Source organism: Neodiprion pinetum, chromosome 3, assembly GCF_021155775.2.
Source record: "Neodiprion pinetum isolate iyNeoPine1 chromosome 3, iyNeoPine1.2, whole genome shotgun sequence".
NCBI classification, from domain to species: domain Eukaryota; kingdom Metazoa; phylum Arthropoda; class Insecta; order Hymenoptera; family Diprionidae; genus Neodiprion; species Neodiprion pinetum.
Window position 1 is genome coordinate 37,816,600 of NC_060234.1, and position 13,066 is coordinate 37,829,665.

Sequence of the window (13,066 nt, forward strand, 5' to 3'; positions counted from 1 at the left end):
ATAATTTTACGTTTTTTTTTTATGTTTCGTGTTCCAATACAATGTGAAAAATTGAGGAAATACGAATGAGCAAAATCGAGTCTCATTATATACCTTACAAACGTGAAGAACTCTTTTCAAACACATGTACGGCCATTATTGTCCTTCAATATTTGAGAAAAATGTGAACTTTCGACATAGTACATTCAATTTGTGATCATTTAGTTCGTTCGTCGGAGTTTCGCTAGACAGGATATAACGCTTGGCTCACAATGAAAAGGTTACGACGCATAGTTATTAATTCTGAAGCTTAGCCGTTCATTTCTCGCTACGGAATTACGTAATATTACGTAATTTTAATCCCGGCTCGAGCGTTGCGAGCCAGGCAGGGTGAAAAAGAGCTATCGCAAAAAAATTTTCATCCGTATCAACAGTATCAAAGGTTCGCTCAGCTATGGAAAATGCAGATTGCATGAGGCTCCGTTTTTGTAGGCACTGGAATGCCTGGATGACCTGCATCAGCGCATTTCTCTCTTTGAATAGTGCGAACGACCACATTTCAGAGTCCGAAATGAAAATTTTCGACTTCTCTGCCATTGTTTTTTTCACAAAAACATCAAACACTTCTGAATTTTTTATATTATAAACATCTATTCATAATATTCTATTTCAATATTAATCAGAAAGGATTGAAAAATATCCTCGCCTGCATCCATTGACATAATTAAAACTTTGTTCGTTGATTGTCTGAACGGCTTCGAAAGATGTAAAAACATTTGAAGAAAGGTTAGTAAAAGATGAATTAAAAGTAATTCATAGTAAATTGATCAACTCGTTTCTCCGGAACCGTAAGAGTCAGGTAACAAAATTTTGTCGCAGCATCTTCTGTACTTGATGAACGGTGGTCGGTTCACACGATTCCAGGGATGTTTCAATGACCCGAATATTCCATGTAAACACTGCAGGATAAATAATCGACAGACTTTACAAAATTTGACGTTCCCAATATCGGGGGTCAGACATTTTGACCCTCGGTCCCTGAAACCCATTTTACGCACTTTCGAGCTACTCGGTTCGCCTTCCGAATATCGCGTGGTTCCCACGAGAGCTGTAGCACCCCGGGGCAAAGAAGCACTTTGTAAGCCGGACGATCGCTGTTCCAGCACAAGCGTGCTTCGGGACTGCGTGGAAAACTGGGCCGAATCACCGGTTGATTTTTTTTACCTCAAGTAAGTCGGTTCACCGACTCGAGTGATCGAAACAGAACCGAGGAATCCGGACTTGCAGAGAGAATCAGGGGCGTGAAGGTGATGAAAAATTTAGAGGCTGCGAGAATTTGTCGTTCGAAGGAAACGAGACGCTGGTGCAACATTCTAATCGCATTCTCTGATTGAAAACTGGAATAATTGAAAAAAAAGACAGGCTCGCCTTTTTCTGACCCACAATCCAGTGTTAACAACAATCCCAACAGCAGCTCTTCTCTCTCGTATTCAAATTTTTTGCTCCTGTTTTTACGGTCACCGCCTGAGGCCAAAGGCCAGAGCGACATCCCATAGTACCTACAGATCTTTCTCGGTGTCGGTTCAGCAGGTGTATAATTTAAAGTTTCTACTCCCTGCAGGGCGCTGCGGGCAGCTGCGAGTTGGCTGCGGGTCAATAAGAGGGGCCAATCGGTGGAAACTGTCGTACTGAATCAAAGGCCAATGTCTCAACTGCAGTCCGGCAAAATCCCCGCGCCTCGATTGCTCAGCTGGCCAAATTCTCGTCCTTGCGAACAATCCGTTCAGCAGTCGAATCCGGGAATCGGATGTTATTCGTCAGATCTGAAAATATCTTTGAGCCGGATTGACTCGGTGGTATATACAATAACTAATTTCGAAATCTTATCCTTTTTTTAGCCTGGGTCGCTCGGTTTCCGTGCCACGTGCTGCGGCTGAACAGCGTGCTTTCATTTTACTGAAACACGGTTGCGTCGGCATATCGCAAGCTCGGATGCTGGTCAATACCCCCCGATGATCAAAACTCGGTCTGGCCTTTGTATCGAAATGAAAATTCCAACTGATCAGAATTTACGAATGGAATTTCCAATTCGAATGCGAGAAAAATTCTGATCGGCGTAGTTTGCGAATGTTTAATTTTCTGCGGATCGTTGCAGGTACCGTCGGTGAATATATTTAAATTTATACCCACCCTCATTCAAAGATTTATCTACCATAAAGTGAATGTTGAAACTTTTCGATAATTAAATGTCAATGAAAATTCTGTAAAGCCAACCTTTATTTCGGCTAAAGCTGATACAAAAATTGACAAAAATTCGCCTAAAATATACTTACACAATTACTTCAACGTTTTTTACGAAATGTCGAAAGGAAAATGTCCACTGGATTTAGTATCGATGCTCGTATTGTTTCAAATTCTGATGTGACCGTTTCTACTTAATGAACCAGTTGGAATTTCGATCGTTGAAAATCTGAACCCTCACCAGTATCGATTCATCAGGGATAACGGAGTGTCGGTGGCTTGACAGACCGTTCCGTGACCTTCCAGTTCACCGGACCGCGAGTCTTCTCCCGAGGAATCGGTGGGGATAAACCAGCCGAGTAGTAAGAGACCCCGAGCGAGATATCCTCCTTTCCGCCGCTCGACCCCCATGAATATTAATCTTCAATTAAAATCCGAGGTCTTCTCTGCCCCCGTTCCTGCATCCCTTGATTCCCATCGCCGCGGCGATATCTAAGGGACTGTGTTCTAATCGAAGGGTTGATCTGCCAAGCCGACCATCATTCACCGTAATGACTTATCAAATTCCAATTTGTCCTAATGTCAGTATAACGAAGTTACGGGAGCCGCGCGTTGTTATCAGGGGATTATCACTAGCCGATCGGACGATTTCTCTGAAACGAATTACGCACCGCTCTTACAATATTCCGTGATACGTATATATGTATGTATGTCATATTTTCAGACATTTACAGATTTTAGAAACGTTGCGAATTTCAAGGATTGGCGCGTAAAAATCCACACCCGTCGAAATTTCAGAAGGTTTGGGCGAGGGGAGTGGAAGAAAGAAAAAAAAAAACAAAAACAACATAAAATAGAAGCGAAAAAGAAGGAAAATTATTCAGCCAAGCGTCAGTTTACGATCGGATTTTCCGGGACCACTTTTATAACTCGGGCTTTATTGAATTCATAAAGTGATATCGATTTCTCCTTTGGGCAAAATGGTTTCTCAACTTTGCCGGGTTATTCGGAATTCAGTTATAACTCGGGCTTTACGCCCGTCTTCCGTAGCCTCATCGTCGTCGTTGTCGTCGTCTTCGTCGTCGTCGTACCGAGAGGACCAAGGGAACAAGGAATCCTGAGCCGAAGGCGGCAGCCTTCGCCGTTATCCTCTTCCCCCGATCTCCTGCCTCGCAAAAGAGCACAGCAACGATGAAAAAAGCGGATCCCCTTACAAACGAGGAACTCCGCGTTGCCGCGGGAGCTAAAGGCGATTAATATCGTAAGCGGTTTAGAGTTGCGAGCGATCCTCGCGAGGACACTCGAAACTAGTTTCCTCGCGAAAATCTCTACCCGCGTTCTCATCGCTCTCACGGCTGCATCGTGATTGCATTTTAAACACACACACACACGCATACTTGCAAATATTTAGCGAGCTGACACCGGATATGTCATTTTCATTTTCCAGGAGGGCTATCCTGACGAATCCTGACCTCCTTCCGGGCACACCCTGGTCTCAACTCCTCGAGGATGACTTCTGGGGTACTCCGTTGAAGGAAAGAGGGTCTCACGGTAGCTACCGACCCTTTTGCGTCGCCACCTTTCGCCTAAATTACTTGGCCGGTGGTCTGGATCCCTGGGGTTATCACCTGGTCAACGTCGCACTTCACGCCGCATGCGCTGGTCTCGTTGTCAGGGCTGCCAGAAAGGTGAGCAAGGTTTCAACACGATTGCCATAACCGGAAACAGATTTTTGATTTTCGTTAAGCGCAAGGTTGTTCTTCACAAACTCGCGGAAAGCTGCGCGATCAAAATTGAACTCGATCAAAAAGTGGCCTATCATTAAAGATGCGAGTTTCTTTTGTTTGGAATTTACTTACCGTTTTTATTTGATAGAAGAAATTGACACGGATAAGAAAGTAACGCACGATTTTCGTTCGGTTTTCATGTTGACTGTAATCGAAACGCATGTGAAGTTGTCGGAGTAATGCCGTATACTGATATTTGCTTTTTTGATGACATGGGGATATTTTCGAACGGTTTTCAATATCGTTCCGCGATCACTGATGATATATAGATATGATGTATAGATTCCGAGAACGACGGTTTTATGGAAATGTCACTGAATGGGGACAGTTCAGGTATTTTATCGCTGATGCCATCTGAAACATAAGAAAGGAGAATGTAGAGAGGATAAATGCGGGTGCAGGAGATGCGGCGAGGATAATAGTAAGACCCTGAATTCGTCTCGAACCATCGATTGAACGTCGTATAAAACTTATCTTTGTATTAACATTTTCAAACCTTTATTAACGACTATTACGAAAATTTGGCCCGAGTGATTTTTCAACTTTTATTTACGATTTTCATTTTCTCTTAAATTAAAATCATGCATTTGAAGTGTCGGTCTGGCGAACGATTTAGCAAAATTTGTATCAATGTGAACCTGCTATATACGTCTAGAATAAAAAAGATCACTGAATATCAAATTGAGTTGGGAATGTCGAGTTGTTCATAAAATTGCGAAAATGAAAAAATGTAAATCTGTTCAGTTTGAAATAGAACGATTCCGATTTATAACAAGTGGTACGAATGAAGTCTACCGTGAAATGTGATTTACCATTTCCCCGAGAATACCAACCCATCAGCTCACTTGTAACGGTAATTGCACTAAAATCACGCATCATTGAAACGATAACAATGAACAGTTATGGATCAGTTCGTACATTCAGAGCTCTACGCTGTAACCAATGCACTGACCGCACTAATTGTAACCAGCTCACCATGTAACCATTCGATTAACGAGTGAACGCGATTACACGGTAGAGAGTTAATTACGTCACGACAATTACAGTAACGATTTCAGTTTTGACCCGATAATTTCAACGATCAATATTGAAATTTACGTAATTGAGCTCCTCCGACCGAGTTGTTGCCCACAGTTTGCACAGTAAGATCTTTTGTAGTAACGCATAACGTCAGGTACGTTGATCTCGAGCGATTCGTGACAAACACATGAAAATCAATATCTAATCGTGTAAAAAAAATAATATCGAAATTTTTTTATCCTCCTTCTCCAGGTTCTTCCTGGGCAAAGTTTAGCGCACGCGATGGCCGGCCTTCTTTTCGCGGTGCATCCGGTTCACAGCGAAGCCGTGGCTGGAATAGTTGGCCGCGCCGATCTCCTGGCTTGTCTTTTTACCCTGGTGGCCTTCCTCGCCTACGCGGCGCATCGCGACGACGCCCGGAAGCCGGCGCCCCTTTTCCTGACTCTGATCGCCTCCGCCTTGGCGACCCTTGCCAAAGAGACCGGTATCGCCTCCCTGGCTCTCTGTCTGCTCTGGGAATTTTGTCGAGGCGAGCCACGGCGAAAGGTGAGAAATTCGCCGAGTCCGCTCCTTTTTTTTTTTGTCGAACGAACCAGTAGTCGTGGAAGCTGACCGTTGTGGGATGCAAAAGTACATAGATTTTTTTGTTTTCGGGTACCGTAAGTCCTTAGGATTTCGTAAAACTGATCGTTTATGTTCGCTGTTTGAACGTTGAAAACCACAATAGTACGTGCATAAGCTCATTCGTTCGTTAAACCTCACAAACAGCACTCTTCTCTTTATGAAACATCGTATTTTCGCTCTGACGAATGTTCCTGTAGTCTTGAACAGTCAGCGAATTACAAGGAAAAAAGATTTGAAGCTACAAGCTTATCCATTTACACCCGCTCACGAGCTTCGCTCAGTTGGATAATGGTGCTCTGAATTCCACCCGGGAAGTTGAAACAAATCGGAGCTTTCCCGTGTAATTAAAATTGGCCTGATCCGCACCCTGCGTTTCAGCAATAGGTATAACGAAGTAAATACCTGCTGATTATTTTCCTACATTACGGCAATTTCTCTCATGCGGGAAGTAAATTGAGCGGATTGCCGCCTTCGAGCAAGAACGTATATATATGTAGGTGCATACCTACCTAGGCTATTTAGCAGTGGGTATAATAATACATGTGCCGCTGCAGCGCACCACTTCAACCTGATACGCCAATTACGATGGAAGTTTTGCGGTGCGAAGTATCATGCCGACAATACATTATACCGGTGTATTCGTAAGTTATAACGGAAGTTGGATACTAGCTGCCATGCCGGGAGTGTAATTATAGCTCTCCATTGTCTAAAGTCGCTAATTGTTAAGTCATTATTTGCCAAGGATATTCGCTCGATTTAAACTTAGAGATTTGTCCTATCTCTCCTCTCCACCTGAACCCGTTAGGAGGACTGTGTTCTCAGCGTTAATTATCCACCTCCTTCGAAGATATGATTGTCTTGTAATTAAGGCGAGGGGTGCGAGGATGATGCGTAGGTACAAGAGTCGGATTTCCCGGGAATTCGATCGCGAATTTCTCGCTAATTCCGTGGGAAACAAACGACTCGGTCGCTTTCGCCTCGCCAGCGGGAAAAGCTAGTCGATAGATAGTTTCAATTTCAATAATACGAACGAGGCGGGAATCGCTTCGGCTTCCCCAACGCAATGCGGCTCCGCGAGCTGTCCTGGACAGGAAACTGATGCACGGCCACCTCCCGGGTCGTCCCCGTTACACTAGGTGCACCAGACGCGTGGCGTGATGCATGTTGCACCCCCGGCGAGGGCTGGAGGCGTGCCAAGGGTAGTTCGCATCGCCTCGCACCTCGTCCTTCCCCTACCCTTTTCTCTCTTTTCATTCCCGAAGTTCGCATTTCCCTGATTTCGTTCAGCCAAACCAGGATGCACGTGCGGCTATCCTACGTATGCAAATCCTCTTCGAGGATAAGGAATTTTGACATCACGTAGCGCATCGTTCGTTCCGCCAATTGGATAGCGCTTCGCTTTAACGGCCTTCGACTCAATTATACTCTGCACTGGTTGTTGTTCGGGATAGAAAATTTTCGCATACAAGGTACGGTGTTAAAAACAGAACTTTATGAGGTGCGAATACGACGTTGAGGAGTGTAGACGGTAGAATTTCATTTTTCGAGACTCGAGAGCAGAGCCAACTCTCAAATGTGTTTTCAAAGCTTTGTGCTAGGATTTGTTTAGTCAAAATAACTTTTTGCATGATTCGTGAAAAAATTCAGAAAGGTATAATCTTGAAGGTGATAAAAATTAAAGTACAAAATTATGTAAATATTCGTTGAATATCACGAAGAATATCAATTTTATTTTTTTAATAAAAGATTCGTACAACGATCATACACATCTTCCAACAGAATATATTCAATATTCGGTTCTCCGACGTTTAAGCTCGAAAATCCTGTCGAAACAATCATAAGCGTCAAACTTGAAGAGGACAATTCTTATGCAAAACTTTGCCAGTGAAGGAAAATTTCCTAGCAGATTTTCCGAATGACTTCTCTCGCTGACTTTTCATCCTCATGAAATTTCAACTCTTTGCATCGCGGTGTTGTCGTTAGTAATCTTCATCCCGTTATTTACGGAAGACAAAAGTTTTCACTTTATATACCGCGGTGTGACAGACAAGAATGAGTTTGTAAAGTCAGTCAGGCAACGAGGGGCAGGTATTAGAGCGTCAAACTGATAAATAGCCCTGCCGCCAGTCGAGTTGAAACTCTTTAGCGAAACATCTGAATGGCAGTCGGCCATCTTGACTTTTATCCACGGGCGTCAAAAAAGCTTCGGTGGAGGAAAGCGTCGATCCGCGTCCGCCGGGCGGGTATACATATACAGGACTCTTCATGAACCGAGGCAGGACTTTGCATCACAATGCTCGACCATTGTACCATAACAAAGAACGAGGGCCTCCGGGGCGCTCTATAGAGAGTTACCGAATTCAAAACCCGGGCTTGTTATATTTTACACTAATATTCGAAACCCAGTCGATAGGCGGAAAGGGATTTTTCATTATTGTTATGCTTTTTCCTTCTCTTTTTCACGGATGCCCGGTTCAGACTACCAACAAGCTGCAGGGATGAACGCCGGAGGCGAACGTGCCTCGCGAATGTATGAAGAGCATGCTGACCCCGTACCAGCCGAGTGTCAATCAGTGTGAGGCCTGTCGTTCCTTATCACAATACGCACGCCGCGAATAATATAGGCGAGAATCCAATGAAGGCCGGTGTATTCACTCCCGGATCGTTACACCCGCGTTACACGAAAAATTTCCAGGGGATGAAAATGCGAGCGAGAGATAGATGGAGAGAGAGAGAGAGAGAGGCGAAAACGGGAAATAAAGCGGCGTACGTGTAATGCGGATTAAATCTTCTTGTAAGCTCCAATTCGTTAATGGACATCCGTTCATGATTTCAACATCAAATAAAGAGCTAATCCGGCTCGCGATGCTGCCGCGCATGAAAAAGAGTCGCGTACGGTTGTTATGTTGATATTCGGGTACCGCGACCATGTTAAATACGACAATAGTGCCAAATTCAATTTGGAACGGGATTAAAACCGAATCAATGCGAATCCGGGCACGTGCAACGCCACGTTTCATTTCCGTAACGCGACTATGTTCAGGGGAAGAAACCGGACCACCGAAGCTTAATCTGGAGCAGATGGAACAGGAGCTTTCGAATAAGGTGAGAGGGAAACGCGCCCGCCGGAGGTAAATGAAAAGAGTAATTAAGGCCGTATTCAAAGATGATCACTGCTGCGACAACAAAGGCGAGCAGCACCAGGTCGACATCCGGAGTAACGTACGTAGCGCGAGAACAAACCATTCCAACTCGTTGTTCACCGTCTGTGAACGTATGACGGTGAGATACGTGACGTTTCTGCGTGACTTTCATCGGAATCTACGTTACCACGCCAACTCTGATTCCGCTTGTGTTTCCCTGTACACGTGCCTATTTGCATCGGAGGGTAGGGCTGACGGGCACAAAGAGACAAGGAGATTCGAAATGGAGGGCGGCAAGGAGAAGGGCGTCTATTATCATCTTCCGAATGGGTGATGATGAACTCTGCGGCATAGTGACGTCACGTGCCCGCCGTGCCAGCGATGTTACATCTTTCGACCCCGTGGCCTCGTCAAAGGGCTGCAGGCACGTCGGTTTGTGACGGCCCTCGGTCAGCTCTGCCTGTCCAGTCCAGTTAGTCCGCTTAAGAGGGATGCCCGGCAGTCTGTCCGACCGTCCGACCATCCGGTGGGCGGACCGACAGGACTACCGACAGACCCTCTCAGCTTCAGGATTGATGGACCGAGTTCCATGCAGTCAGTGAGCCCCTGAGTGGGACAATTAGTGTAATAGCTCCGCACCTGCTCTGTTGCTCAGAGTCCCTCTCGCCGAGTGGAAACAGCCTCGGCTTTCAAACTGTTCTATCTAACTGATTCCTCATCTTCGGGTACCTATTCGACCTAATTGTTGTCGCTAAATAATTACTCGACTCGTTCGTCGTAGTGCGGAAAGGTTCCGTTCATCCCTCCTCTTCGTTCTCTCAACACGCTCGCTCGGTCGGATAACAACTCGACGTCAAAGACTCGGTTCTCTTTCCTCTTCCCGCAGTAGTCGGTCTCGCTGTTGTAGACGCGTGTTTAGAATCATGTTTTCAGCTGTCGAGTCGTTCTGTAGACAGTTTCGGTTTCGTATTGTACACGTGTAACGGAAGTTTGCACGGACTAGTTTGATAGGATGCGTTAATTCTACCTCTTAAAATGGTATATTTTTTCACCTCGACGGAAAACGACGCTTTTCACGGTTCCATCGTCGAATATCGAAGTAGAGAATATCGAACACGTAATTTGCATGGGACCCGATCAGTGACCCAGCAGCAAACGCGGAGCAATATCAATTTAAAACGAATTCCGTGGCTCGAAATGGAAGCAAAAAGATACGGTCGATACTTCTCGTGTATAAAAGTGTAAAAAATGGTGATCAAGGGTGAGCTTCTGAGCGGGGTGGCGGTTCAATCAATTGCAATAACAGGGGGCCGAGCTGCGCCCGATCATGTACGCATATACGTTTGTTAATCAATTTTCACTCGCGATATTCGCCGGGTGGTTGAGCACGCGAATCGCGCACGCCGCGGAACCGGAGAAATCCGGGATGCAACGCGTAACCGTGGGTCCCGCAGGATGAAATACGGGCGGCAATTGCGCGCTCTGGACGTACGCGCGGCACTGAATCACGTAATCTTCTCGCGAGTGACGCCGCGTTCCCTCCCTCCCCGCCATATCGCGTGATTTATCAAAGTGCAATTCCGTTCCAGGGAACCAGATGGACCCGCCGTCGGAGCGTCGGCCTCGTCACCGGGACCCTGGTCCTCCTCCTGATCGTTCGGCTTCGCGTCGGAGGTTCGCCGCCGGAATTCGCGACGGCTGACAACCCCGCGGCAAGGCACCCTTCGCGCTTCGCCAGAGGGCTGACCTTCCTCTATTTGCCGGCGGTGAACGCCAGGATGCTTCTCTGCCCCAGCACCCTCAGCTTCGACTGGTCGATGGACGCCGTTCCCAGGATAACGACGCTCAAGGACCCGAGGAACCTGGAGTCGGCGGCGCTTTACGCCGCGCTTGCGGGCGCCGGTTTCTGGGCGGCGAAGGGACTCCGGAAAGCGTCGTGTTCGAGCTGCGTGAAGCGGTTCCTCGGACACACGGATCGCTGCCGAGCGGCGAACAACAACAACGCGCCGATAAGCAACTGCTACTGCCCGAAGAAGTCTGGCCTTGCCTTGCAGATTCCCGCGGCCGTTGCTGTATCCCTAGGATTTCTTGGGCTTCCCTTTTTACCGGCTAGCAACCTCTTCTTCTACGTTGGTTTCGTTATCGCCGAGAGAGTTTTGTACCTACCCAGTGTCGGGTTATGCCTTTTGTTCGGCGCCGGTCTTTGTAAATTTTACCGTCACGCCCGACGGACATCCAGGTCCTACGGACGGATCGTTCTCGCCGTTGCCGCCCTGCTTCTCACCCTCATGGCGGCAAAAACCTTGAGGAGGAATCTGGACTGGTACGACGAGGAGAGCCTCTACAGGTCCGCGCTGCACGTCAATCCCCCGAAAGGTCAGTATGTAAAATCGTTATTTCGACACCTGTTATATCCGAGTCTCGCGATGAGGTCGATATCTGTTGTTCTTTTTTATTTTTCAATATTTCGACGCCCGAATTATTATTCCACAAAGGAAGAACGGGAGAAAGGAGAAGAGAAGAAATCAAACCAGTCGACAGATCTCGCTGCGAGACCGTGGGATGACTCGAAATATGCAGTCTGGAGATGGCAGCTGAGCCGGAGCACGGAAGGAATTTCGGAATTTAATAACCGAGACTCTTCCGCGCATCCTGCAGCTCTTCTCAGTCCTCCCTCGTCTCGGGCGGACCACCCTTTTCATTTCGTCACAATTTTGACAGATGGACCTGCCATTTCTATTACCCCGGGATACCCCGTTCCCGGTGTGACGCGAAACGTCGGCTCGAGCTGTTTTCTCGCTTCTTCGGTTCTATCTGTTAGCTTTAATTGCCCGATGATACCAGCTATTCGGTCGAATTAATATTACGGTTGAAGGAGAGAAGTCGATTTGAGAATGTTATAAAAACCTTACTTTCATTCGGATTATTTTTACGACCCTGCAGGCGTCGAGCGAAAAACTGTTTTCTCCTTGGAGCAGGGGTGATTCGTTCTTCGGCCTTTTCTTAACACTTATTTTTTAGTACGGTAAAAGGAGCTGGCTGAGGTGAACTGCCCTTCAAAATGGCGCTGAAATTGCACAACTTGTAATCCGATCACGCGTCAGAAATAAAATATCTTAAGTATTCCATTTTCATTTTTGTTGATTTTTTTTTTTTTTTTTGTTTTTCTCTTCTCTTCATTTTTCTTTTCACACGTAATCGCGATAACGAGGTGAAAATTCTCGGCCGTAAATTTTAAATTCGGAAATAATTCGAAAGGGTTTTTTAATTAAACAAATTCCAGAAACGAGTTATTTATAACCTGTGTATAGGAAAGGCTCGAAACTCCTTAGCAAGCGGATTTTTCCGCCACATTGCAAGAATAACGAAAGTTTCGAAAAGTATTTATCCAACTTGCCTTCCTCGACTGTTGAAAGTAAACAAGCGAGCGTTTATACTCGGGCGCATTATATCCGCGGCAAGTAACTTACGCGGTTTGTAAACGGCGTTGAATTCCCCCTTGGAAAAGTTGAAAGCGGCGTTGACGAGAGCGCCGTAGGCTGAAGAGCAGTTTTTCCGAAAGGGGAGCTGCCGGTTTAAATATCGCGGTCGCATACTTGCCGAAAACATAAACGGTTTTTAGGACGGTATAAACCTTCGGGTAGGTACCCGGAGCTAGCCTGAGCCGTTAACCGCAGCCAGTTTCGGTCAGCAATCCAGCCTCGGTTCGGCTCTCGGATCACCGACGACAACGTCTTTTTCATTTTTACGTCTTTGCGGGTCGAGGCGTTCCGATCGTGCGTGAGATCGGGGGAAATTGAAGAATGGCTCATTTCTCCACTCGAGTTGCATCGAGTTTACCGAAATCGCTTCATTCTGTGTTTCCCAAAAGAAACACATGCTGGTAGTTCCAATTTGTCGAGCCCCAATTCGCATGACTAACATAAAACTTCGCACCTTGCAATCAGGGAATAGAAATCGCTTGCCGGTAATTCCCTTCTTCACTCTTGTTGCGATCGAATTTTGTTTATAACTTGGTAAATGTCGTGAATTTTGTTTGTTGTAAATCTGGATTGGAGTCATGGTTTTTGAATAGTCGTTCCTTTTGTAAATTGCTTGCAGCCAAACTCTGCCATACTGGATCTAGTCGCGTCGGCTTGTTTTGAAAGTGTCACTTTTCAGCTAGGTCGCGTATCTCTGTGAGTGCTCGGTCAGCCAGTAAGACAGTTTGGTTTCACATACGTTGCGTTTGATACGTTAATTTCTGAAATAAGTTGGAGTTTATTTCGAGGT

At 46.1% G+C, this 13,066-nt stretch overlaps 1 protein-coding gene across 1 annotated transcript in view; it reads left to right on the forward strand.

The window, feature by feature from the left end:
• The window catches only part of Tmtc2 (Transmembrane O-mannosyltransferase targeting cadherins 2), a 168,598-nt gene that overhangs the window by 79,664 nt on the left and 75,868 nt on the right, over positions 1–13,066 (forward strand). The window contains exons 2-4 of the mRNA XM_046616835.2: positions 3,668–3,908; positions 5,280–5,573; positions 10,384–11,170. Of these exons, the coding sequence (XP_046472791.1) occupies positions 3,668–3,908; positions 5,280–5,573; positions 10,384–11,170 (1,322 nt within the window). The remainder of the gene's footprint in view (positions 1–3,667; positions 3,909–5,279; positions 5,574–10,383; positions 11,171–13,066) is intronic.